This window comes from Lucilia cuprina, chromosome 4, assembly GCF_022045245.1.
Source record: "Lucilia cuprina isolate Lc7/37 chromosome 4, ASM2204524v1, whole genome shotgun sequence".
Taxonomy (NCBI): domain Eukaryota; kingdom Metazoa; phylum Arthropoda; class Insecta; order Diptera; family Calliphoridae; genus Lucilia; species Lucilia cuprina.
In genome coordinates, this window is record NC_060952.1 from 4,966,915 (window position 1) to 4,991,352 (window position 24,438).

Consider the following 24,438-nt stretch of genomic DNA (forward strand, 5'->3'; position numbering starts at 1 on the left):
AGTGTAAACCAAGATTTAAGCGTTTTCTTTTTACAAGCGCAACTTAGAAAAAATTTACTGTAATATGTTTATTATAAACGTCAAAATTTTGATCAAAACTTACTTGTCTTTAAATTATGTGTTTAGTGATTTATCCATAAATTCATGGAAGCATAAACAAAACAAACACAGATTTTGATTAAAATTTTCGAAAAACTTACTTTTTTCATTCTACCACATACTACACAAACATCGCTCGTACAATTACCGATTTTTTCACGTTTTTGTCTTACACTACCCAACAGGTTTGCACAAACGTCTAGTCTATTTGGCCCTTATAAGAAAAAAAATGTACTAAATTAACTGAATACTATTCACACTGATAGAGAATTCCAGCAAATTGTATTTGTTTCTTTTTTTCAATAATATTTTAAATTTGACTATCTCGTGTTAATTCAAAGTGGAGTAACGTAGCTTAATTTTTGTAATTAACGGTTTTTTTATATATATATAAGAAAAAGTGTAAAAAAGCTCTTAAAAATCGTTTATGATCCGGCATCATTTTGAGTTGCAGTGTTGTAAAGTGTTCTCTCTTTGAAATGTTTTTAAGTGGACCTTTTTTATTTATTTATAAAAAAGTCGACTTTCAAACGAACTCTTTTTTTAATTTATTTCCAACTTTTCCCGAAAAAATACATATTTAAATGTTTAATTTCACAATGTTTTAATCATCGTAACGCATAAAAATTCAAAAAAGAAACATATATTAAAAACCACTTGAGAAAAAAATGAAGAATTTTGAAATGTTTTTAAATATTTTTATAAATAAATAAAAAATATTTATATAAAAATATTTTTTATAGACGTTGCTCAAGTTATCGACTTTTTGGAAAAAAGTCTTCTACTTTTTTCGATAAAATTATTCGTAGGCCCAGCAATATGATAAATTTTCATATTTCTAGGGTTTTTAAATATTTTAGAAAAATCAAAAAAAGTACCAAAATAAACTGCCTTTTAAAGGTTATCTGTCTTCTCATACTTACTTCCAGTCCCAATTTGCTTATTCTCTTGTTTTTAATTGCATATAATAAAAATTTCAAAAAGTATATTTTTATGAACAAAGTACCAAAAAGTCGTCCTACTCATATCACTTATTGTTTCATTAAAAAATTTTTTATTTTATTTACCAAAAGTAGATTTTTTAAATTAATTCACAAAAAGTTTACGACATTTTATGTAAGGTGTGGTAACTCTTATTTTATACTTGTAAAAATTCTGTTAACGATAATTTTTCTTAACATGCTGTTAGTTAACAGCAGTAGACACTGCCTGTTAAATCCCTTAACTAAGACTCTCTCTTCCAATGGTAAAAGAAGGGAAATTTCGAGAATTATTTATAATTATTTTTTTGGTCAAAAATTTATAATTGTATTTCAGAAATTTCCATTTGTATTTCAGAATTTTACATTATTATTTCAAAAAAGTTAAATTTAACTTAAGTATTAATTCCTATTTTATTTCTGAAATTTACAGTTGTATTTTAAAAATTTCCATTTGTGTTTCAGAATTTTATATTTCAGAAATTGTTAATAGAATTTTTGTGTAAAATTTCTGAAATTCAAAATTGGATGTGATTGGTATACAATTGGATGTGGTGTAGTATATACATATTTTATTAAGAGAAAAATGGGTGGTCTTTTTTTAAAATGGGAGGATTGACATCTCTGTCCATGCCCGACATTCAACTTGTTTTTTAAATTCTCTGAATAATCAGTACTTGTTTTTACACACACAAATGTGGTCGTACCAGAGAACAAAATAATCTGGTACTACGGGTGGTTAGTTGACCGCAGGACTTGTCCTGTCTGGTCAGTTGGTTGAGATTCCTTCGGGTGGCTGTGGTTTAAAGTCAAATTCAAGGGAAGAGTACTAAGGGCGAGTTTTTCTGATAAAAATAATCTTCATTCTTTGGTTAAAAATGGTTTAATATATGTTTCGTGTTTTTCAGTTATCATTAAAGTTACTTAGGGTGGGTTTCTTACTTCTCATTTAAACTAGGCTTAACTTGCTGTTAGATTAAACTCGGAACAAATTTAGGCGGACTTTAACCGATAATTATGTTTTTCAGTTTTAGATTTAAGCTCAGTTAACTTTGTTAGTAATGCCAAGTTTTCACTCAAAAACATAAACAATGAACAGCTGTTTTTTGCAAACAATAATTTTGTGAAATGAAAATGTTTGGAAAAATGTTAAATAAACATTTAAAACAATAATAAATAAAACAAAACAATTCAGAAAAATGCAATTTACTTAAAATATTAAGTTCTTGTTCTTCCGAAATCATTGTTTTTGTTAATTGTGTTTTCTCACTTATAACTTGAGTTTAATTGGACAATTCACTCAGTTAAACTAAGATAATAAGTAACTTTACTGATAACTGAAAAAAAACGAAACATATATTAATCCAGGTTTAACCAAAGAATGAAGATTATCTTTAACTGAGTGTAATTGTCCAATTAAACTCAAGTTATAAGTAAGAAAACATAATTAACAAAAACAATAAAACAATGATTTCGGAAGAACAAAAACTTAATATTTTAAGTAAATTGCAATTTTCTGATTTATATTGGTTTATTTATTATTATTTTAAATGTTTATTTAACATTTTTCCAAAATTTTCCATTTTACAAAAGTATTGTTTGCAAAAAACAGCTGTTCATTGTTTATGTTTTTGAGTGAAAAGTTGGCAATACTAACAAAGTTAACTGAACTTAAATCTAAAACTGAAAAACACAATCATCGGTTAAAGTCCGCTTAAATTTGTTCCGAGTTTATTCTAACTGCAAGTTAAGCCTAGATTAACTGAGGAGTAAGAAACCCGTCCTAAGCGTAGAAAATTTGTTGGTGTTAAATGTATATGATACAGGATGTATGTGAGTGAGTGGGTCTGTCGTAAGTTGTTCTGATATAAGTGTGTCGGATGAATAAGATATCTTATACAAGTTATACCATTGAATTTTCCTGCCTTGTCCAGGTATGTTTTTACCTGTGTGTCGGTGTGGCTGGGTTGACAATCCTTGATCGTTCCGGTGCGAAGAACCGATTGTCGTGGGAACGTCCTGTGTGTTATACCACAGTGTATTTTCTGTGACTAAGAGATGGATTCGCACTTCGGTACGGAAATTCCATATAAGTGAATAGCCACCTGCGTGTTATATACACAATGGGGCAGTGGTAAGTCGTCACAAAAGCTCATCCAGTGGTTGGAAAAGAAAAGCGTGAAAAAACGTTTTAATGCAAATATTTGGATTGAACCTTTTAGCAGCTCTTCTAAAAGGTTCTAAAATAAGTCGCCCGTTGAAATTTCTTTTCTGCCTTCTTTAAAAGAGCAAAGTATACTATTCTAAATATTTATTTTCATATTTTTTAGATGTTTTTTATTCATTTTGTATAATAATATAAGAATCATTTTGTTTTAATTTGTTTGTTTATTTTTAATTCATTATTATTATTATTCAATAACATTACCAACAAAATAATTCAGTTTATTCATCATATTATATTATTATATTATGTACGTATATGTATATATATAATTAATTAATAATAAAATCTTTAAATCCAAAAAAAGAGAAAATCGAAAAACTAATTAAATAATAAAATATAATAAAACAACTATTTTTTTAAATATTCTTTTTGTTTATCTTAAATACCATTTATAATGTATGTAGTACATATTATTTAATATATTAATTTATTTTTATTATAATTAATTTCTTTTAAAAAAAGTATTGTTGTATATAATAGAGTTTTCTTTAATGTTTAATTTACTGCCTTTTTTATATTTATAAATTATTTACTTTATATAATAAAAATGTTAAACTCTTTTTGTTTGTTTAATTTAAAATCACCGGCACTGGGGAGAGACAATAATCATTAAAAAAAATATAAGAAACTAATTTTAGCTTAAAACTTATTTCATTTTTCTTATAATTTTTCTTTTGTTTAAGGAAAAAACAAAGAAAAAATAATTGTTTATTAATGCACTAAAATTAAAAACCACTAGAAATTTTGTTAAAGTGCTGGTTGGGGTTTTTTATGTTTTAACATTTATTTTTTGTTATTTTTTTAGCTTATTTTTGCATTTTTTCAAATATAATCCCTTGTAATTTTATCTAAGATTTTTTATTATTACTCTCATACATATTTTAATAATTTAACACATTCACACTCCACCCACTGTATTTTGTTTTATTAATATTTTTGATTCCAATTTTATATTTTTTTTAATTTAAAATTTTAGCTAATAAAAAGTGAGTGTTTTTTTTTCTTGGGGATTTTTTCTTTAAAAGAATTGTTTTTTGTAACATTTATATAACACGGGTTTGTTTTTTATAATTAATATGTATTTTGCAATTTTTTATATTTTTAATAATAAAGTTTAGTTTTAACTATTTCGAAATAAAACAAACAAAATTTAAAAAGGTATTCATTCCACTACTAAAAATATTTAAATTCATATCAAATATATCATTGTAGATGTTTTTGTTGTTTTTAAGCAAATTTCTTAAAAAACTAAAATAAAAATAACATTGTGTTGCAGACTTACTCTTCATCTGAATCGCCTTCACTAGAGTAACCGATTTGTTGATGGGCCCTTCGTACAAATGGTGCCGTAATCACTTGTCTGTTAAAATCATGATTTTGTATATTTAGAAATGTTTCTTTCTTAAAAATTAAATGGAAATACTCACGCTATTCTGCGGTAATGGTTCAACCATTCCTCTAGCATTTGGGCTACTAAAAGCGGACGTTTGCGTAGTTTTTGTTGGGCAACTAAAAGGCCACCCTCTGTGACACAGACATCTAGCCATTGTCGCATAATGGCTTCCTCACGACCCATCTAAAAATAAAAGATGTTTCCATGTAAAAAATGTATGCGATTTTATGATTCCATTTTTCCTGTGTTTCTGAATTGTCTGCCTATTGATCTATCGATCTATCTATCTATATATCTATATATCCACCTATCTATATATCTATCTATCTATCTATCCATCCATCTATCTATCTATCTATCTATCTATCTATCTATCTATCTATCTATCTATCTATCTATCTATCTATCTATCTATCTATCTATCTATCTATCTATCTATCTATCTATCTATCTATCTATCTATCTATCTATCTATCTATCTATCTATCTATCTATCTATCTATATATCTATCTATCTATCTATCTATCTATCTATCTATCTATCTATCTATCTATCTATCTATCTATCTATCTATCTATCTATCTATCTATCTATCTATCTATCTATCTATCTATCTATCTATCTATCTATCTATCTATCTATCTATCTATCTATCTATCTATCTATCATCTATCCATCTATCTATCTATCTATCTATCTATCTATCTATCTATCTATCTATCTATCTATCTATCTATCTATCTATCTATCTATCTATCTATCTATCTATCTATCTATCTATCTATCTATCTATCTATCTATTTTATTCTCTTAATATATCTTACCTCCGCTTGAGTTAAAAAATGTATTGGCAATAATTTCGATTCACAATCCATTAACGGCAAGTATGTTACATCCTCTGGTTCATCACGACGCAAATCAATGCGAGCATAAGGTTCCATGGGTACAAGGGCACTAAAGTGCCCACGTGTATAACCTAAAGCTATGGGGGATTTTATACAAAAGTTTTGATCCCAAAATAAAGGCAAATAAAGTCCTATAAAGATATAAAAATGTAAAACAAAATTTTAAATATATCGTGTAACAACAAAAATACCTTCAAACCTAGCGTAACCAATATCTTCACCACGAAAACTTTTAACATATTTAACACCATAAACCACAATAGGTCTACGTAAAATGTGGGCTAAAGCAAAAATATGCAATTGTTCTAAAGAAGCGCCTGGTTGACTGGCTAACGATAATAATGTGGTCCAATCCTCCTGCCACTGAGCTTCCTCCAGGGTAAAGTGGAGCATAGAGGCCTGAACCATTTCATATTCTTTCCAGCGTGAATAGAAACTTTAAGATAAATTTATATATTAATAAATATTTAGATTGTTTTAACATTTAAACATACATGGGTGCACATTGATGTAAACTATCAGCCAAGGCTCTTCTCAATATATTATCACGATCAAAAACTCCCCAGGTGGCTTGCATGGCTGAGTCCAGCAAACAATCACCAGCACTACGATTCCATAAAACCATTAATCTAGAACCCAAGCGGGCTGTTATCTCCAACGACCAATTTAAGGCTGGTGGTGGATTTTCCAATTGTTTTTGGGCATCACGATCTAACAGCTCATCGTATAGTTGCTCTTGTATGGGCAAAGGTAATTCTTCAATTTCTGCCGGCAGAGAAAATGTCGCATGCTCGTGTACGTACGTACAGGGAAACATAGACTTGCGCATACGCAACATATTTGCAAAATGACGACGTATATCAGCTGCCAGATCAGGTGCCACATATGAGGGTACTCTCTTAATACCCGGGCCAGAACCGGAAATTTGTGCCAATAGCATGGGTAACATTTCTTCGCGATGAAAGCGTATGGCCAAATGTATCAGTGTATGACCGACATCAAAGGCTGAGTTGCGATTAAGAGCTGCTATTTCAGTACTGGTTAAAGATCGTGCAGGATTACCGCCACACGACAAGTACGCTTCTACCGCACTAAAGTTGTTCTCAACGACTCCTAAAGGTACAATAAAGTGAAAATGAATTATCTTTCAAAAAAATCATATTTAATAGTAAATTAGTTATTACCTAAACAGGCATTTAACCACTGCCAATCTACTTGACGCCTTATTTGACGTATTCGCCGTTCTTGTCTTTCTTGCATCGTATCACAGTTGTTTATAGTATCTGAACCTGAAAAGAAAAATTTATAATTTAAAGAACAAAAATCTTTCTAACGGCCATTTGTTTTTCACTTACCCAATTGATAAATATTTTGTTTATTGAAGGAATTATTCGATGAGACGGTATCATTCAATTTATCACTGCAGGTTACATTTGTTTGATTATTACTAATACCGCTGGCATTATTCTCAATGCTATGAGCAGCGTTGCTACCAACACCACCGCCACCACCTCCTGAAGAACTATTGCTATCACGAGGAATGCCGCACATCGAGCATTTGAGACTTTTTGGAAAGTTTTCATAAGTACAAGTCTAAAAAGTAAAACACGTTAAAAAAAAGAACAAATACATTAATTCATAAACCGAATCTTACATTGCAGGCCCATTTTTTAACATAATTTGGTGGTTGAGGATTAGAGGAGGATGTGGTAGCAGATGTAGAGGTGGATTGTGAAGTTAATTGTTGAGTTTGTGAACTATTGGCGAGATTATTGAGATGAATTGTGGAACCATCGACAGGACTTAGACGTTGGGCGGCAGCTCCGGTAGCAGCAGCATTAGCACTGGCTGCATTATTACTAGCATTCATTTCTGCATCAATATTTGTTGCTGCTATATGTAATTTACTTAGCCTCTCTTGCAGTTGTTGCGGGTTATGCTGTATATGATGTGGTGAATTTGTAATGATTGCTTCGGCCATTGAACCACAATCTATAATGGATTTTGGATCTAAATTTTCACTTAAACGTTTATGCTGTTTTTGTAAAGTTGAGTTGATATTTTCTACTAATTCACATTGAGGAGTTGTGGGCCGTTGTTGTTGTTGCTGCTGCTGTTTAAAGGAGGCCACAGAAATAGCACCAATATCTTGCGAGGGAGTGTTATCTGAAGCATTAACACGTTTCGTATAACATTGAACACATCGTAAACTACGCGGCCAATTTAAATAAGTACACATTTTACAAGACCATTTACTATCATTGGCCGTAGCAGCTCCGGCTGTAATATGGGTATCTTGTGAGGGGCGTGAGTAGGCATTAAAACTAGATGGTTCTACATCTATAACATCAGCCGCTACAGCAGCACCACGGGCCTCACCTTCGGTTTCATAGGATATTTGAGGAGGGCTAAGTCTGCGAAAAATATCCATTGATTAATTTACATTTATAATTTTTTTTTTTATTTTCAAAACTAACCTGAATATATCTTCATTAACCATAGGCTTAACAGCTTTACACATTGTACACTTTATAGCGGAGGGAAAATTTTCGTAGGTGCAATAATCGCATGTCCATTTTTGTTGTTTCGTACCAGAATCGCACATATTCAATTGTTTACTCCTGTTTAAAGGAAAAACAGTTTCACAGCGACAACAGCAACCGCTTAGTTCTATTTTTCTAATGCGTGTGTTTAAAGCGCTGCAGCTGTGTAATGTAGTTTCGTTTTAAACTTTAGTTTTTAAAATTTATTAGAAAAAATAAACGTTTAACGTTTATTTGTATTTTAGTGCTAATTTAGGAATAGTTTTGGCTTTAATATTTGTTTGCAGCTTTTTTTTTTATATATATAAAAAAAAAGAAGAATTTACTCTATGATTGTTTAGTTGATAAAGTTTACGAAATTCGTTTTATCATTGAATTAATGAAGAAAATAATAGATTAACACTGTAAAGAAAATATAAATTATGATATTAAATTTTAAATTGCCATTAAGTAGTTTTAATAATATTTTGGTAAAATTTGTTTTAAAATTGTTCAATTATATCAATATGGATTGTGGATTTTTAAAGTTATTTTGGTATATGTGTTTGCAATTGGTTTGATTGCATTTAAATAGTACTTGTAACTGAAAGTTATTTACAATTTATGACTCATAGAAAATTCTGCCTAAAAAGATGTTATGACTAAATAAAATTTTAATTATATATAGTAACATATATATATTATTAAGTTTAGATCCTAAAGTAAGAAAATTTTGTGGCGGTCGAGCTGAAAACTCAGCGAATTTAAAGGATGTTGATTAAGAGTATTGAAAGTTAATTTACAATTAGTATTTTAGAATTAAAAAAACCTTTTTAAGATATTTTAATTTAAAAATCTATTTTTTCCTCAAGACAGGGGAATGCATGTCTTTTTTTCATTAATTATTTTTTAATTAAATCTTTTGCATACTTTCACTTTTTTAAATAAAACCATAATAAAGAATAAACAATTCTAAAAAAAAAATCCAACAAAAAAATATAATTCATTATACTCGTCAAAAGATATCAAAGTTCATTTAAATGAAAGAGAAAAAAATAAAAGAAATTCTATAAACGTCATATATGGCCTTCATCATGAACCCATCAACTATTTACTAGCCACTAGCGTTTTCAAGAAGAATATGCCAATGTAATGTGTTTTTCTTCTCACTTCTCTGTTGTGTTTTCATCATTATTATTGTTATTCATTCGTTAGTTGATGATTTTCTTGCAATTTATTTATATATTTTATACAATTTGCCATTAAAAAATATACATAAACATGTTAAATATAATTAAATGGTATTGACTTCCTGGTCATCTGTTTATAGTAAATTATTAAATAATCACTATTTAACAAACAAAGATAGTAAATTTATTTAAAAAAATAAAGTAAGAAAGTATGTAACGACTGTATGATGACCTTCGATATAAATTGGTCCTTAAATTAGGATGTTTGTTTTAAAAGTTAGATTTTCAAATTTTAATATACAAACAATTTTTTTTATTTATAAGGTTTACAAACAACGCTTTTGTGATCTGTAGATGTAGAAAAACTTTGTTAAAATTATACATAAATGTGCAATCTTATAAACAAGGAATCTACAGTATATTTTGGAGAGTTCAGTTCTAGTTATAAAATATAATCTTCTATATATATAAAAGAGTAGCGTTACTGATTGACTGATTCATTATCGCACAGCCCAAACGGCTGAACCTAGAATCATGAAATTTTGACAGTAGATGTGTTTTTGGTTATGTAGACCCACTAAGGACGGATTTTTTGAAATTAGTACATTTACGGGTAAAAAACGGATAAAAAAGTTTTTCTTAATTATCTTACACAATATAAGTGATACAAGAAAAATTTTAAATGTACCTGTATCTACTCTAAAAATGAGCAGATGGGTGTCTGGTACTTTTTTCAAATTCGTACTTTTAAGGGATAAAAATTTTTAACAAAGGTGATTTTGGTATCTTTTATGGCCCCTTATAGCTTTTGAACTAATTAAAATAATAAAATTTTTATAAATATTTTGGATACATCTCCCAAAATTATGAGACACCTGTTTCGTACTTTTTTAAAATTCACCCCTTTTTGGCTGTAAAACTGTATTTATGGTACTTTTTTAGCACATTAAGAAAACTTTTTCGGTTTATTGAATTATTCCTATTAAATTACTGACTAACTCTGTAATATTTATTGTAATAAAATTTTTGCTGTTTCACTGGGGAAAAAAAGTACCAAAAAGGAAAAAAAAAACGAGAAATTTAATTTTATTCAAACTCATTAATCCCAATTTTATGAATTTTCAAAAAGTATTTTATTTATTACACAAAATAAGCTATTGGTATATTATTTTGGAATTCGAGTACTAAGGCCTATATAGGACCAAATTCGAGTGAATTGTTTGGTAGTAGATATGAATCGTTTGAGTTTTATCTGTGATATATAGATTTAAATACGGAACATTTTGTATACTTAATTCTCGATAAAGTATATTTCTAAGCAAAAAGAGGAAACATTGTACTCTTTTTAACATACACAGTCCTCATTGAATAAGATTCTTTAAGAGACAACTTTTTAGTACTTTTTATCTCATAAATAGTACTTTTTTAATTTTTTAAAATATTCAACCTAGAAACATTATTTTAAAATACATGGCCTTGACTGAATAATATTGTGTAAGTGGGAACTATTTAGTACTTTTATATTCTTCAAATGGTACCTTTTAGATTCCTTATAATGGTTAACCGGAAAACACGGTACTTATTTAATAAGAATTAATTGAGAGAGATTTTTGTACTTTTTACATTTAAGGCATGCTAGTTTAATATAAAGAATACTTAGATATCAACATTTTAAACATCCTGCGAAGTGTATTTAACTGTTCTTGTTCCATGGTAATCAAAATAGTATCCTGCTAATGGATGTGAGATACATTAGATGGATGTTTCTATAGGTTACAAACATAAGCATGGACTCATAATACCTTCTCCAATATATAGTGAGATTTAGGCTAAACAAATGTGTAAAGAAAATTGCAATTAAAATAGAAACAGTCGTAACAAACATACAATTTTTCATTCAATAGAGTGCTCCATTAAATAGACCAAGAGGCAGACGCAAGACACAATTAAAGAAAGAAATGAAATAAAAAACTCAAACCTATTTATTTGGTGGCCATCAACACCCATTAACATTTTTTTTTTTTTTTCATACGTTTTTGTCTTTTCTTTTGTTTATAAGCACAGACTGTTTTTATATAAATATTTATTTACTGTAGTAGCTTGCCAAAATCATTTCATTTTTTATTTTGTCTTTGCTATTCTATTTATTTATGAATAAATTAAACAAATATGAAAAGAAAAAAACTAAACAAAAATATATCAGCCAGCCATCAGCTGCAGCCCTATTGGATGTAGCGTTTTGATTGGGGCAGCAAAAGTAATCAAAAGTCAAAAATTATCAACTAGCACTTGTCTATATAATATATACACATCATAATATTTATTACAAATTTGCCTTCCATCTACAACAAACACACAATAGAGATCTAACCAACCAAATAAATAATGTCCATATATTATCATCTTCATCAGCCGCTCGTTTATCTTCGCCCTCCGTAATTGTAATCAACAACATTGCATGCATATTTTTGTTTAATAATTATGTATACACTTATTAATTAATTATTTTTTTTATTACTTTGAGATTCCATTTTTTGAGATTTATTGCAAAAACGCCAAACTAAAAACCAAAAAAAACTATATAACTTTCACTTTGTTGTTGGTTTGGCTCTTCCTAAAGTAAGTACAATGATTATTTTTCTTCTTTTTTTTGGTTTTCCTGCTGCACTTTTTCTTATTATTTACATTAGGCAATATACAACAAAATTTTTCATTCGCGTTAAAATATTTTTTTGGTATTTACCCTTTTGATTTTCTTTATTTACTTTAGTTATTCATGATTTAATTTATTGTGTACTTTTTTAGCTGTTGCTTATTTAGTTGAGGGATTTTATTATGTGAATTGAATTTAATAAATTTTCCTGTAAATTTACAAAACGAAAATTTTTTACACTGATATTTTCTTTTAACCAAATTCATGTGTTTTACGTTTTGTGTTTATGATTCTTGCAAAATATATGTCGAGATGAAAACGGCCTTATCGACTTGAAATGTCAAAATGGTGATAGATGATAGAAATGTAAATAATAAGAAATTTAATAGAGTTAACAGATTATTTCAGTGTGAAAATCCGTTATACTCCATTTAGACTGAATCCAAATAATTTTATTTCGGTTTATGTATTAATATAAATTGAAATACCCTGTTTTCTAAACCTAGTCTTAGTTTCCTTTAACAAATATTAGACAATTTTCTAAAAAATTTTGTAATTTTTCTAAAAATTGGAATCAAAATTGATAAATTATAATTTTTTTTGAGCCCTTATTTTAACTTAAAAACAATTATGAAGAATACTGGAAAATTTTTGAAAATTTTTTCATACAAATTTTTTGGAACTTTTGTCGTTTCGTTTTATAAAATGAGACCCTAAATTAATTTTTTATTAAAATTTGGAGGTATTACGTCATTAAATTTATGCAAAACTACATAATTAAAAAATGTATATATTTTAAATGGATTTAGGCCGTAAATACTTATTTTCATTCATTTTGTAATTTACATATTCTATGGTTTGGTTTCGGATAAAGATTATTTAAATTTTTTTTTTTTTTTTTTTTTTTTTTGAAAAAATTAGAATATTATTTTTTGAATATAAACTATTATTTATAGATTATTATTAAGTTAAATCAATATTACTGTTAAACTGGTTTATTATGAATTCTGTTATAACTAATTCTCGGTTATAACGAGCTATTTTACAAGTCCCGACATTTGGATAATACAGTAAACATCTCTTCTTACCACGTAAGCCATAATATGCCGTAGATTCATGAATTGAAGTTTCAGAACAGTTTACTTATATTATTTTATATAATCTTAAAAGCTTATTTAATACTATAAATAATGTTTTGGAATTAGAAAAAAAAACATAATTTTTTAAGTTCGTTAGAAAAAAGATAATTATAAGCTATATATAAATATCTTATTTATAAATCCATATGACACACCATAAAAAGTGTTTTTGCATATTTTGTTTTCCTTTTATTAAGCTACGTTAAGACCTATCAAATATTTGATGAAAACGACGTAACCACTAATTTTTCTAAATTTATTTTTGATACTGCATGATTTTTGCAATTGCAAATATTGTCGAAATAAATAATAAAGACGTTCTGAACTGATGTCGTCAAAGATATATTATGTTTCTGCAAATAAATATATATTTTAAGGAAATCAAAATGTAGATTTTTTATAATAAATAATAAAGACGTTCTGAACTAATGTCGTCAAAGATATATTATGTTTCTGCAAATAAATATATATTTTAAGGAAATCAAAATGTAGATTTTTTAGTTGTCACCGCGTTTTCGTCAATTATTTGATAGGTGTGAACGTAGCTTTAATAAAAACGGACTTGACTGTATAAGTATATTTATATGGACATTTCTATATTAATCACATTGTGTAAATACATCAAAAATATGTATTTAAAGTTTTTGATCTGGCAGCTCTTTTATTTGCATAAACAAAATCAATTCACAATAGCATGTAGTAAGCACAGAGTTGTATATGCCGATAAGGCCGTACAAAAGTGCAAGAGTACAATTACAAAATAATTAATTAAATAGAATTTTAACTAAAGTATTTTAAAAATAAACGAAATTTATAAATATAATTTTAACAATTTATCAAATTTTCTATATTTACAACAAAAGAAAGTTGTAAACAAAGCAACAAACAAAACAATTTGAACAATGACAACAACAATAATTGCAAGCGAACAATGAACACAAAGAGAACAGTGCAATTAAGAAAATAAAAAAAAACTACTCAACTTAAACGAAGATCACACACTAAGGCAACGAGATTAATTTATTAAAATATTTAATTAAAACAACTCAAAGAAATTGTAATATACTTTTTAATACAAAATTAACTAAAGCAACAACTAAATTAAATAATTGTCTTATAAATATAAACAAATTAAAAAAATATTTGTTTAAAACTAAAAAAAACTAACTAAAAAGTGAAAATTTATCATCAATGTGAAATTTTAAAGGAAAATTCCAAAATTTTCTATGGCTTCACGAACTGTATTTGTGACCAGTACAAAACTATCTTAAAACCCTTAAAATAATAAAAAAATTATTGTTTATAACACTCAGGAATACCAAGAAATTGTTAAAAACTAATTTTTGGAATAGTTGTTGTTTTTGATTTTTCGTAATAAGTAAACAAACAAGTTTATTGTTTAAGTCTTTTTTGAATAATTTGCTTTTGCTGCTGTTTTTTTGTTGTTACTTTTTTTTGGGGAGCCTGTTGGTTGGTGTTGTGACCCCAAAAACTACAACATACATTAATTTAATAAAACAAGGTTTTAATTTTTTTATTAATAATTTACGTGAAAAAGTAATAAAAACATACGAAATGACTTTAAGAACTCGGGCTTTGGTATTCTCCACATTTTTTGGTAGTTGCATAGCTATTGGTCTATTACTGGTCAGTTTGACCACGAATAGTTGGGTGAAGGCAACTCCTAAGAAACGTAACTCAGCGGTAAGTAAATAAGAATTGAAAAAAGTAATGAAAGAAAGACAAGAAGAACAAAATAAACAAATTGTAGCAGCAGGTGGTTGTGTAGTTTTTTGTTGTTGCGGTTTTGTTTTCGCAATTATAATTTTTTATTTATTCTTGAGTATATAGTAAAAATTTGAATTAAATGATGACTAAATATTAACATATTCTTCTTCAATATAATTCTCGTTAATATTCATAAGTTAGGATTGGAATTTTATAGACAATCTTGGAATATTGACGATATTTATAGTAAATTTTAGGGAGATTGCAATGTATTTATATTAATTTATCAATTTTCAGTAAAATATTGTGTTCAATTGAGATTTTTGTAATTTAAAAAAAATTGTATACTAAAGTTTTAGATTTCATAGTAAAATATCTTTTTTAATCAATTTTTATATTAAATATAAGTAATGTTTGACAAAGTTTTAAATAAATTATTGAATTTGTTTTTTTTTTTGCAAATTTTTATTCTTTTTATTAATCTTAAGATCTTAAATTTTGTTTTAAATTATATTTACTTTCTGGTTTAAGTAAGAATATAATATTGAAAATAAAGAAACAATAAAAATTTACATCAAAATATACAAATTTACGGTATACCTACGTACAATTGGGACGAACGACGAATTTCGTAAAGCACGACGAACTAGTCGAAAAAAATTTGTTTCGTAAATTCGTCGAATGGAACACAATCAAATTATTCGTACTGCGAATTTGTTTCAAAATTTGTTTGTACGAAATTGGAAAAAGTAAGCAAAAGGAACAAAAATTATATTTTTGTGAATCTCCACGATTTTGAGATAATTTTAACAGCTTTAAAATTTATTCGAACATTATTTCGAAATTACAAAATGTAAGAAATTGACCTAGAATAGAACTAAAATTATATTTTTGTGAATATCCCCAATTTTGAGATTATTTTAACAGCTTCAAAATTTTTTCGAACATTACTTCGAATTTTCAAACTTAATTTTAAATATTCCAGCATAGCATTGTAATGTCATCAAGTGTTCTCCAAACTGTCAAATTTCAGACAATTCGGGCCACCAGAACTGGTTTTAAAGGCTTTAAAAAATTTTTCGAACTTAAGTTCGAATTTTCGAAAATTTTATTTTTAGTTTTTATGACGCAGAGATTATTTTAAGACCATAAAAATTTTTTCGAACATAACATTGAATTTTCCAATATAATTTCGAATATTCGAATATAATATTAGCTGTACTCACAACCGCCAAATTTCAGAAAATTCCGGCTACCAGAATTGGTCTTAAAACAATTTTCCCCAATTAATTCGTCGTTCGTCTGCGTAAGAAATATAAATAAACCTATCGCACAGTTCGTTACGTACGACGAATTTCGTCATACGCACTGATTGTACATATTTTCATATTCTTTAGTGTGTTCTATATCTGACGTCGAAAATTCGTTCCGAAGAATTCGTCGTTCGTCCCAATTGTGCGTATAGCATTATTTACAACTAAATTTGTAAAACAAATTTCTTTATTACCTTTTAGGAATCGTCTGGAGATGTTAGTTATGGATTATTTTATGGCACTAAGGAATTAGATTCTGGATTTGGGGTACGCAGTTATCCCGTTGATGGTATGTTAATCAAATTTTGAAATTTAAAGAAAAGTTTCATCTTTAAAGGAATTAATTATATACAAGTTTTAAGAACTGTTAAAATGTATAATAATCTTCCTTTAGAAAACACTTTAAAAAAAATATTTTACATCTGTAATATTAACTTAAATTTGCATTTTTTTTACTTTCAGTTTACACTTTCATACAAAATCAACCGGATACCATGAACTTTTGGCTTTGGCTCATCACAGCTTTGGGCACGGGTTTTGGTTTACTAAGTTGTGCCATCTCAGCCATAGCTGCTGTCTTAAAAGCAGCTTCAGCTTCCAAAAAACCTGGCACTACGCTAGTATTAATTGCCTCAAATATATCATCAGCTGCCAGTCAAGTAATGGCTTTTATCTGTTGGCTGGTACAATTCTTTCAATATTTACAGCATAATGTATTGGCGGTGGAGGATCACAAACTCAATTGGTATAGTCATGGTTTAGCCTCATTGGGTTATAGTTTTTATTTGATCATCATCTCAACTCTAGTCGTTTTAATCAATTTAATTATATTACTATATGCCAGACGTTGTGAACATCGTTATCGTCAAAGTTTGGAACCACCAAGTGAGGAAAAGAATCAAAGTGCTATAATGTTGTATTGAAAAAATATAAACAAAGCAAATTTCATAATGGATTAAAAAAAAACAATGTTTATGTCTAGCGCTTAAAAGTGAAATATTAATGAAAGAAAAGCCAACTGAACAAAACTTTCTGTACAATTTATCAACATTGCCTTTATGTTTTTTTCTCTTTGTTATTTAAGAAAAGAATCTCGTAAATAACTTTTAAATACTTACTTATACATATACATATATGTGTATATATTTATAATACATTTATATAGAAAATTCATGCTTTATCTTTATATTTTGAATTTTTTTTTGTTTTATAAAAATATTTCTTTAAAACAAACTTATATTTCAAGTATTACTTAATTTACTTAATTAAGCAATAGTTTTAAAATCTAATGAAACTGTTTATATTAAAATAATTTATTCCTCTTTTTATATACTTGCGCATTTATTAATTCCTACTTATTTTTTGTATCTTAATAACTTTAATTTTATAAAAAAATATATTTTTATATTTTGGATTTTTATTTAACACCATTGAATATTTTTTAAAAACATAACTGTACTGAATTTAAACGGTTTTTTAATTTTAATAATATGGTTACTTAAGTCATTTTAAAATGTTAAGTTTTTGAATAAAATATTTTAAGGAAAAAAAAGAAACGTATTAATCATTTTGTGCGATTGAAAAGGAGTATTTTGAAATAATAATAAATTAACTAAGTTATTGTCTGATATAATGTTTTATCGAAATCCTAAAGTCAAGATTATACACTGTCTATGGACAATACTATATCTATAATAAAAAATATAGACAGATCTTCAGTCGAGACTATAAACTATTCCGTAGATTTTGTGTCATGTCTATCGGCTGATCAAATGTTAACCGCCATATGCAAAAACGATTATTATAGTTAACAAAACTTTAATACACAATAGACGGTAAGACTTTTGACTAAACGAAAGACAAATCTATAGATTATATACCGATCTATAGTAAAATCTACAATATTCTATAGTCAAGACAAAAAATAGATTGATCTATAGTCCATACTACAGACTGATTTAGTTGAGACTATAGACTGATTCTCTAGTGATACAGAACACATAATTTATATTCTAAAGTCTAAACTTATCTATAGATAAGGCTGTAGAATTATCTATAAATGGGAATATAATCTGTAGTCTCGAGACTATAGAGTAATCTGTAGCCGAGACTATAAACTGATATATAGTTGAGACTATATCCTGAGTTGTAGTATAAACTATTGTCATAGACTGATTTGTAGTTGAAACTGATCTTTAGTCAAGACTGAACTACAGGCCCCTATTCTGCATTTCAATTCGAATCGAACTTTTTCCTGTTTGGCAACTTTGTTATTCTGCATTTCGATTCGACTCTCCGCGACATAAACAACATCTTACAAAAACTAATTCACAATTTGTAAAGCATTGAAACGAAATGAAATAGCTTCTTCTGTTTTTACGATTCAGTTTTTTGTTGGAATACTGTTTTTCGACCGTAAACGTAATCGAAACGCGGAATAGGGGTGATAGGTATTAATATAGAAGTATCTGCAGTCGTGACTGGCTTATAGTCGAGATTATGGATTTTCGATCATATTCGAAACTATAGTCTATAATATAGATTGGTAAGTGGTCGATACTATTGACTAATCTATAGTCAATACTATATATTGATCTGTTAAGACTATAGTCGATACTTAAGCCTATAGACTAACCTGTAGTTCAAACTATATACTGATCTATAGTTGTTGTTGTAACAGCTAAAACTATACAATAATCTAGTTGGGGGGTTCTACATCAATGTCCAGGACCAAAAATTGGGCTACTTCAACTGGATGCGTCCATTAATCCATTGGACAGAGTGAAGTTACGAGGGCCTGACCACTTGCAGAACATTCGTTGGGGACGGCACGTTCTATACGTGACCGGTAGGCATTGAGCCTGTTGCCCCATGCCGATCTTAATTGTGCCAGAACTATTGTTATTTTCCGCTCGCAGGTTTTCTTTTGTGTCTGCTATGGGCGACCTGCAAGTACGATATTCATGCGGTATCCTGCGAATGCGGAATTTATGGCGTCTCTATGAATGTCATTTAAAGCTGCCGAATACGATGACCGATCCAGTGGATTGTGCATATATCTGTATATCTTTTTCTCGTATATGCGAAGATTCTTCTGATAAGCCTCGGGGGAGTATCAAACTGTGTGATGTTAAAATTGGGATGACTTCTCCGATGATATCCCAGGAGGGAATGTTTGGTTATGTTCATTGACTGGGGAACCTTCCCCACAGCCGTTTCTACGCACCCGAAAGACACGAATTACTCGGCCAAGGGCTGACAACCCCAGCAACAACAACAACAAAACTGATCTATAGTCGATATTCTATGTGATCCAAAGCTAAAATGTGATAAAAATAAAGGTGATCAATAGTTAAATTTATATGTAGATATGTCTCAAATATAAATTTATAAATAAATTTTAATTTTGTTGCATAAATTTCGTGTTCCAGTTTAAAAAAAAAACTTGAACTCTTCACACAAATTAAATTAATATAAAACACACACTCACTATTAGTTTATCATAAAAATATTTTAACTAAAATAAAAATTCTATAAGAATAACTCTCTTTTCTCGATGATGAACATGATGATGTTTTTAAAAAATTTTTCATTTTTTTATCTTTTAACAGTAACCTTCTTTTTTTTGCAGACAGATAAGATATTGAATCAATATATGCGTATCGAAGACCACAATAATAGATAGAATTCTTAAAAATGAAACAATTTATTAGATTTAAAATTGATTTCAGTTGAAAAAGTTAAGTTTATGTAAGAGAAAAGTGTTAAATTTTACGATTTAAAATAAATAAATTAGAATTTTAAAAATGAATCAACAAAAATTTATTGTGTCCACAACAGTAGTCTCCTTATTGGCTTGTATATGTTATATAGTTGCCTTAAGTACCGATCATTGGGTAAGTTTTGTGAGAATTTAATTGGATTTTTATTAATAATTTTCATTTACGTTTAAAGTTGGAAGCTACTGCTGTCTTAACCGATCGCTTGCAGAGTAATGTGACATATGGTTTATTTAGCGGTTCCATAGAGCGCCATCAGTTGGCCTCAACTTTGAAATTTTCATTAACAAGTAATAACAAATTTGAAATTTAAACAAAGTTAACATTAGAAATTTATTGTTTCTACTTTTCTATTCCAGTCGTTTGTCATGTTGACTTAAATGCCTGCATGTATAGCTGTCAAAGTGACGCTGATCATAGACAAGATGAATTAAGACGAGTCATACATGGCCAAGATCTAGATCCTTGCGAACAAAGGCGTTTCTTTAAATCCAAACAATATGCGAATGACACCAGCACTACGCACTCCCATGACACTGCAAAAACATCTAGCAAATACAAAAATACTCCAGTCCAAACGCCAGCGTATATATCAGCTTCTCTTTACATCTTTAGTGTTATGTTTCTCTGTCTAGCTTTCGCTTTCTCTCTTACCTCCCTCATCTGTTCGGCCATCAATTTGAAATGGCATCCTGTTGAACGTATTTTCAACATCTTTGGTCTGTTTATATGGAATGGTATTGCAATTGTTGGTTGCTTTTGGTCATTGGCTTTCTGGAGTGCATTGTTTGGCAGTCAATTACGTTATAATATCGCCATAACAGATACTTTACGTCAACAATTAAAGTTTACATCTGAAGGATATGCCAGCTTAGGTTATTCCTACTATTTGGTAATTGTTATCATGGTACTGCACATCATTAATCTTGTTTTGTTATTAGTACGCAACTATAGTATTAGCAAGCAACCGCATCAGGTTCCAAATAATATAACAATAGACGATACAGATGCTAGATTAGAATTTTATTGAAAACTAGACAGCTAAAAAGCTAACGTTTTTATCCGTAAAGATTATTTATCAATATAGAGTAGTTTTAAAAATAATCATAAATAGGTATATTAAACCCTGAGTTCAAAATATATCTGTCAGAGTTTTGCATAAGATCTTATAAGGAGTAAAATCTCTACGAAAAATATTTTGGTTTTAAATATTTTATTGACTAAATTTTAATTATTTTACAACAATAGTTATGTATACACGGTTGTTAGATCTTACAACGTTGGCAGTAAGTCTCTAATAATACTGACAACTTACAAATTTTGTCTTGCAATATTTTCAGTAATGCTTTTTCTGGCAAAAAAGAAAAATTGTAAGTTCAGACGATTGTTGTACATTTTCTGAACATTTTACGGACAACGTTGTAAGATCTGACAACCGTGTATCACGGCTTTTGGTTTGTAAGGTTCTATAAAAATGTTTAAATATTTTTATTTAATTTTAGTTATGATTTGGAAAACTACTTCACTTTATAATAAACATATAAATTGTTATATAAAACTTCTTCTCAGCTAAATATAAATGTTGATTCATTTGATTCAATTTATTTATTAATTTATCTAAAAATTGTTTTCTTGACTTATTTTTTTTAATTATTATTCAAGAGCTTCCTGGGCTCATAACCTTTTATTGTAAAAGTTTATTTTCGAATGAATATAAATACAAAACATTTCTCAAATACAAAATTCAATACAAGGTTTTACAAAAAGGCTGTTAACTAAATCTTAACACAAATACATTATTATCATCAATATATCTTTTTATCTATCTACCTATGTATCTATCTATCTATCTATCTATCTATCTATCTATCTATCTATCTATCTATCTATCTATCTATCTATCTATCTATCTATCTATCTATCTATCTATCTATCTATCTATCTATCTATCTATCTATCTATCTATCTATCTATCTATCTATCTATCTATCTATCTATCTATCTATCTATCTATCTATCTATCTATCTATCTATCTATCTATCTATCTATCTATCTATCTATCTATCTATCTATCTATCTATCTATCTATCTATCTACATTTCAATTCGGATGTAATTTTTACATATTTTTAGCTAATTAAATATTTACATTCTTTTAAAGAATGTCGTTGATCAATTAATTTCCAATTTAATGAACCAAATGCAAATTTAGAGGGTTGTTTTAAATAACTATTGCATGCAAAATTTTGCAATTTTGGATGAAAATAAAAAGATGTATAAATACATTTTAAAGAATTTATTTGTAATAAATTGAAATGTCACTCAAACTGCGGGTAATATAAACTACAGCAACAACCACAACAAGTATTTAATATTGACTGAGAAAATAAATTGAAACTAATTTCAATAATTCAAACTGATTTCGAACCAATAATAAAAACAGTGGGTGGTGGTCTATTAGTAACAGAAACGGAAGTGATCGATTTACTGCTGTGGTTAACAAAAGCAACTAGAAAACATACACATCAACAAACAGGACCTTATGTAACACTATTAGGATGCTGATAATATCCCAAGAGAAATAAAAAAGGGAAAATTCCCATCAAATGTTACCAAACAATTAGACCAAAATAAAGAACACCTAATGATGATATAGTTTGTTTCTCAACAAACCCTAAATACAAACAATTACAAATAAAATTGTCATAATTTTGTTGCTTATACAAACAAAAACAACTATATCAAATACTGGACCATACACGTTGAAAATCTTTAAGATTTCAAAACAGGATAAAAAGGAAAGAGAACTAAATTAGGAAGTAACTGACAGACAAACACAAATACATTCATACATACAATGAAGCTATGTTAGCATGTATAAAAGAAAAAGGAAGTCATCAATGTGATGGATGAAGAATTAAATGTTGACATTATTTGCTCCTATTACTTTTCCAATACTTTGTTTCTCTTTCCTTTATGTTTTTTATAAAGTCTGATTATGTTAAAAAATAATGAGTAGGTTTTCCTTTTCCTCTTTTTAATTTTTTTCTAAACAGGATAATTGATTTGTTTGCAAAACACTGCAATAAGCCTGGTTTTGTTAAAAATGACTTTTGAGTTTTTTTTATTATTTTTTTCTTGCTTTCTTTAATATTTTTGAATTGTGACATCAACTTGTGAGTTCTGATGTTGTAATTAGCAATTCTTATGAAAGGAAGTTAGTTTTTCGTTTTTTTAAACTGTTGTGACAATTTTGTAAAGAAATTATGTCTTTTTTCCGAATTTTGATGAATTACTTAAGGATTATTGTTGTTAATGTAGCATGTGCTAATTAAGGATCTAGTAAAGATGATTTTCTAATGTTCTAATTAGCAAAAAAATTAAGTGCAGTTACAAGTAAATAGTCTAATAGATAGATAGATAGATAGATAGATAGATAGATAGATAGATAGATAGATAGATAGATAGATAGATAGATAGATAGATAGATAGGTAGATATATAAATAGATAGATAGATAGATAGATAGATAGATAGATAGATAGATAGATAGATAGATAGATAGGTATATAGAAAGAACTATTGCTTGGAATCGATTTTGATTTATTCTTGAAATCTCAAAACGAACTATTAAATAATTCCAATTTTCCAAGGCTAGTTAGTTTCAAATTGCAATCTTTTTAAATACTTCGCTTTTATTAAAACAATATTCAACCACAATCTAAGATATATAGATATGTAAGTATTACAATAAAGTTTTAAGATTCCCACACTGCTGGAAATTCGCTAATAGAGTCAATATTTTCGCAACAATGCCTGAAAATGGGTAAACAAACATTGATGTATCAATTTTTGTGGACTAGCATTGCTAAACATAATAAAAATCTTAAAGAATTATACATTTGGCAAATAAAGAAAAAAACTCCTTCAATGGAACTATAATAAATACACAGTTACAATTACTTTATTTTCCTAAGACAACTAACAATGATAATACCTACTAGGACGACATTAAGAAACCCCATAATGTTATTCATTCATTGGCAATGATGACACCACAATAGGTAAACAAACAACTGTTGGTGGTCCCAAGTGATTTACTTTTTTGAGAAATACAAAAACCTAAATACAAAATAATTTTGGCCAAAAAAGATATATCAATAATATTGTATTAAATTCAATTCAATTCAATACTTTTGCTATTATTATTATTTTAGTTAAAATTTTGCAACCAAACGACATAATTATTGAAAATTGCCACACACAGACAGACTCCTTCAGACTTTAACTCTCTGTTTGTCTTTTCAGAGAATACATTCGTATCTTTATACAATTATTTTGCACTTGCCAAAAGAGAAAGAAATTAGAATCCTGCTGTGAGTAAAATTTTCTTTAAATTATCAACTATATTAGAATTTAATACAAATATCAAAAAAATCATTGACTTTTTTAAAAATATAAAACAATGAATATTGCTTGAGAATTGTTTGGCAGTTTTTTTTTGTTTGCA

The 24,438-nt window shown here is 27.9% G+C and overlaps 3 protein-coding genes across 4 annotated transcripts; 2 read left to right on the top strand and 1 right to left on the bottom strand.

The window, feature by feature from the left end:
- Positions 1–4,450: 4,450 nt before the first annotated feature.
- On the bottom strand, positions 4,451–12,259 carry LOC111675464 (ubiquitin thioesterase trabid). 2 transcript variants are annotated; one of them, XM_023436231.2, is made up of 10 exons: positions 12,061–12,259; positions 8,083–8,550; positions 7,260–8,019; positions 6,961–7,198; positions 6,790–6,894; positions 6,100–6,718; positions 5,797–6,041; positions 5,525–5,736; positions 4,734–4,882; positions 4,451–4,666 (listed from the first exon to the last, which is right to left on the bottom strand). In XM_023436231.2, the coding sequence occupies exons 2-10, from the start codon at positions 8,208–8,210 to the stop codon at positions 4,585–4,587; spliced, it is 2,538 nt and encodes an 845-aa protein (XP_023291999.2). In that variant the 5' UTR covers positions 8,211–8,550; positions 12,061–12,259; the 3' UTR covers positions 4,451–4,584. The 2 variants fall into 2 exon arrangements, with proteins under 2 accessions (XP_023291999.2, XP_046805512.1); XM_046949556.1 differs by lacking the exon at positions 12,061–12,259 and adding an exon at positions 11,836–12,026.
- Positions 12,260–13,979: 1,720 nt separating this feature from the next.
- LOC111675472 lies at positions 13,980–17,323 on the top strand. Its single transcript, XM_023436239.2, has 3 exons — positions 13,980–14,813; positions 16,352–16,439; positions 16,613–17,323. The coding sequence occupies exons 1-3, from the start codon at positions 14,685–14,687 to the stop codon at positions 17,071–17,073; spliced, it is 678 nt and encodes a 225-aa protein (XP_023292007.2). The 5' UTR covers positions 13,980–14,684; the 3' UTR covers positions 17,074–17,323.
- A 2,533-nt stretch (positions 17,324–19,856) lies between these two features.
- On the top strand, positions 19,857–21,185 carry LOC111675481. Its single transcript, XM_023436249.2, has 3 exons — positions 19,857–20,046; positions 20,105–20,219; positions 20,289–21,185. Exons 1-3 carry the CDS (start codon positions 19,957–19,959, stop codon positions 20,957–20,959), a joined length of 876 nt encoding a protein of 291 aa, XP_023292017.2. The 5' UTR covers positions 19,857–19,956; the 3' UTR covers positions 20,960–21,185.
- The last annotated feature ends 3,253 nt before the right edge of the window (positions 21,186–24,438 follow it).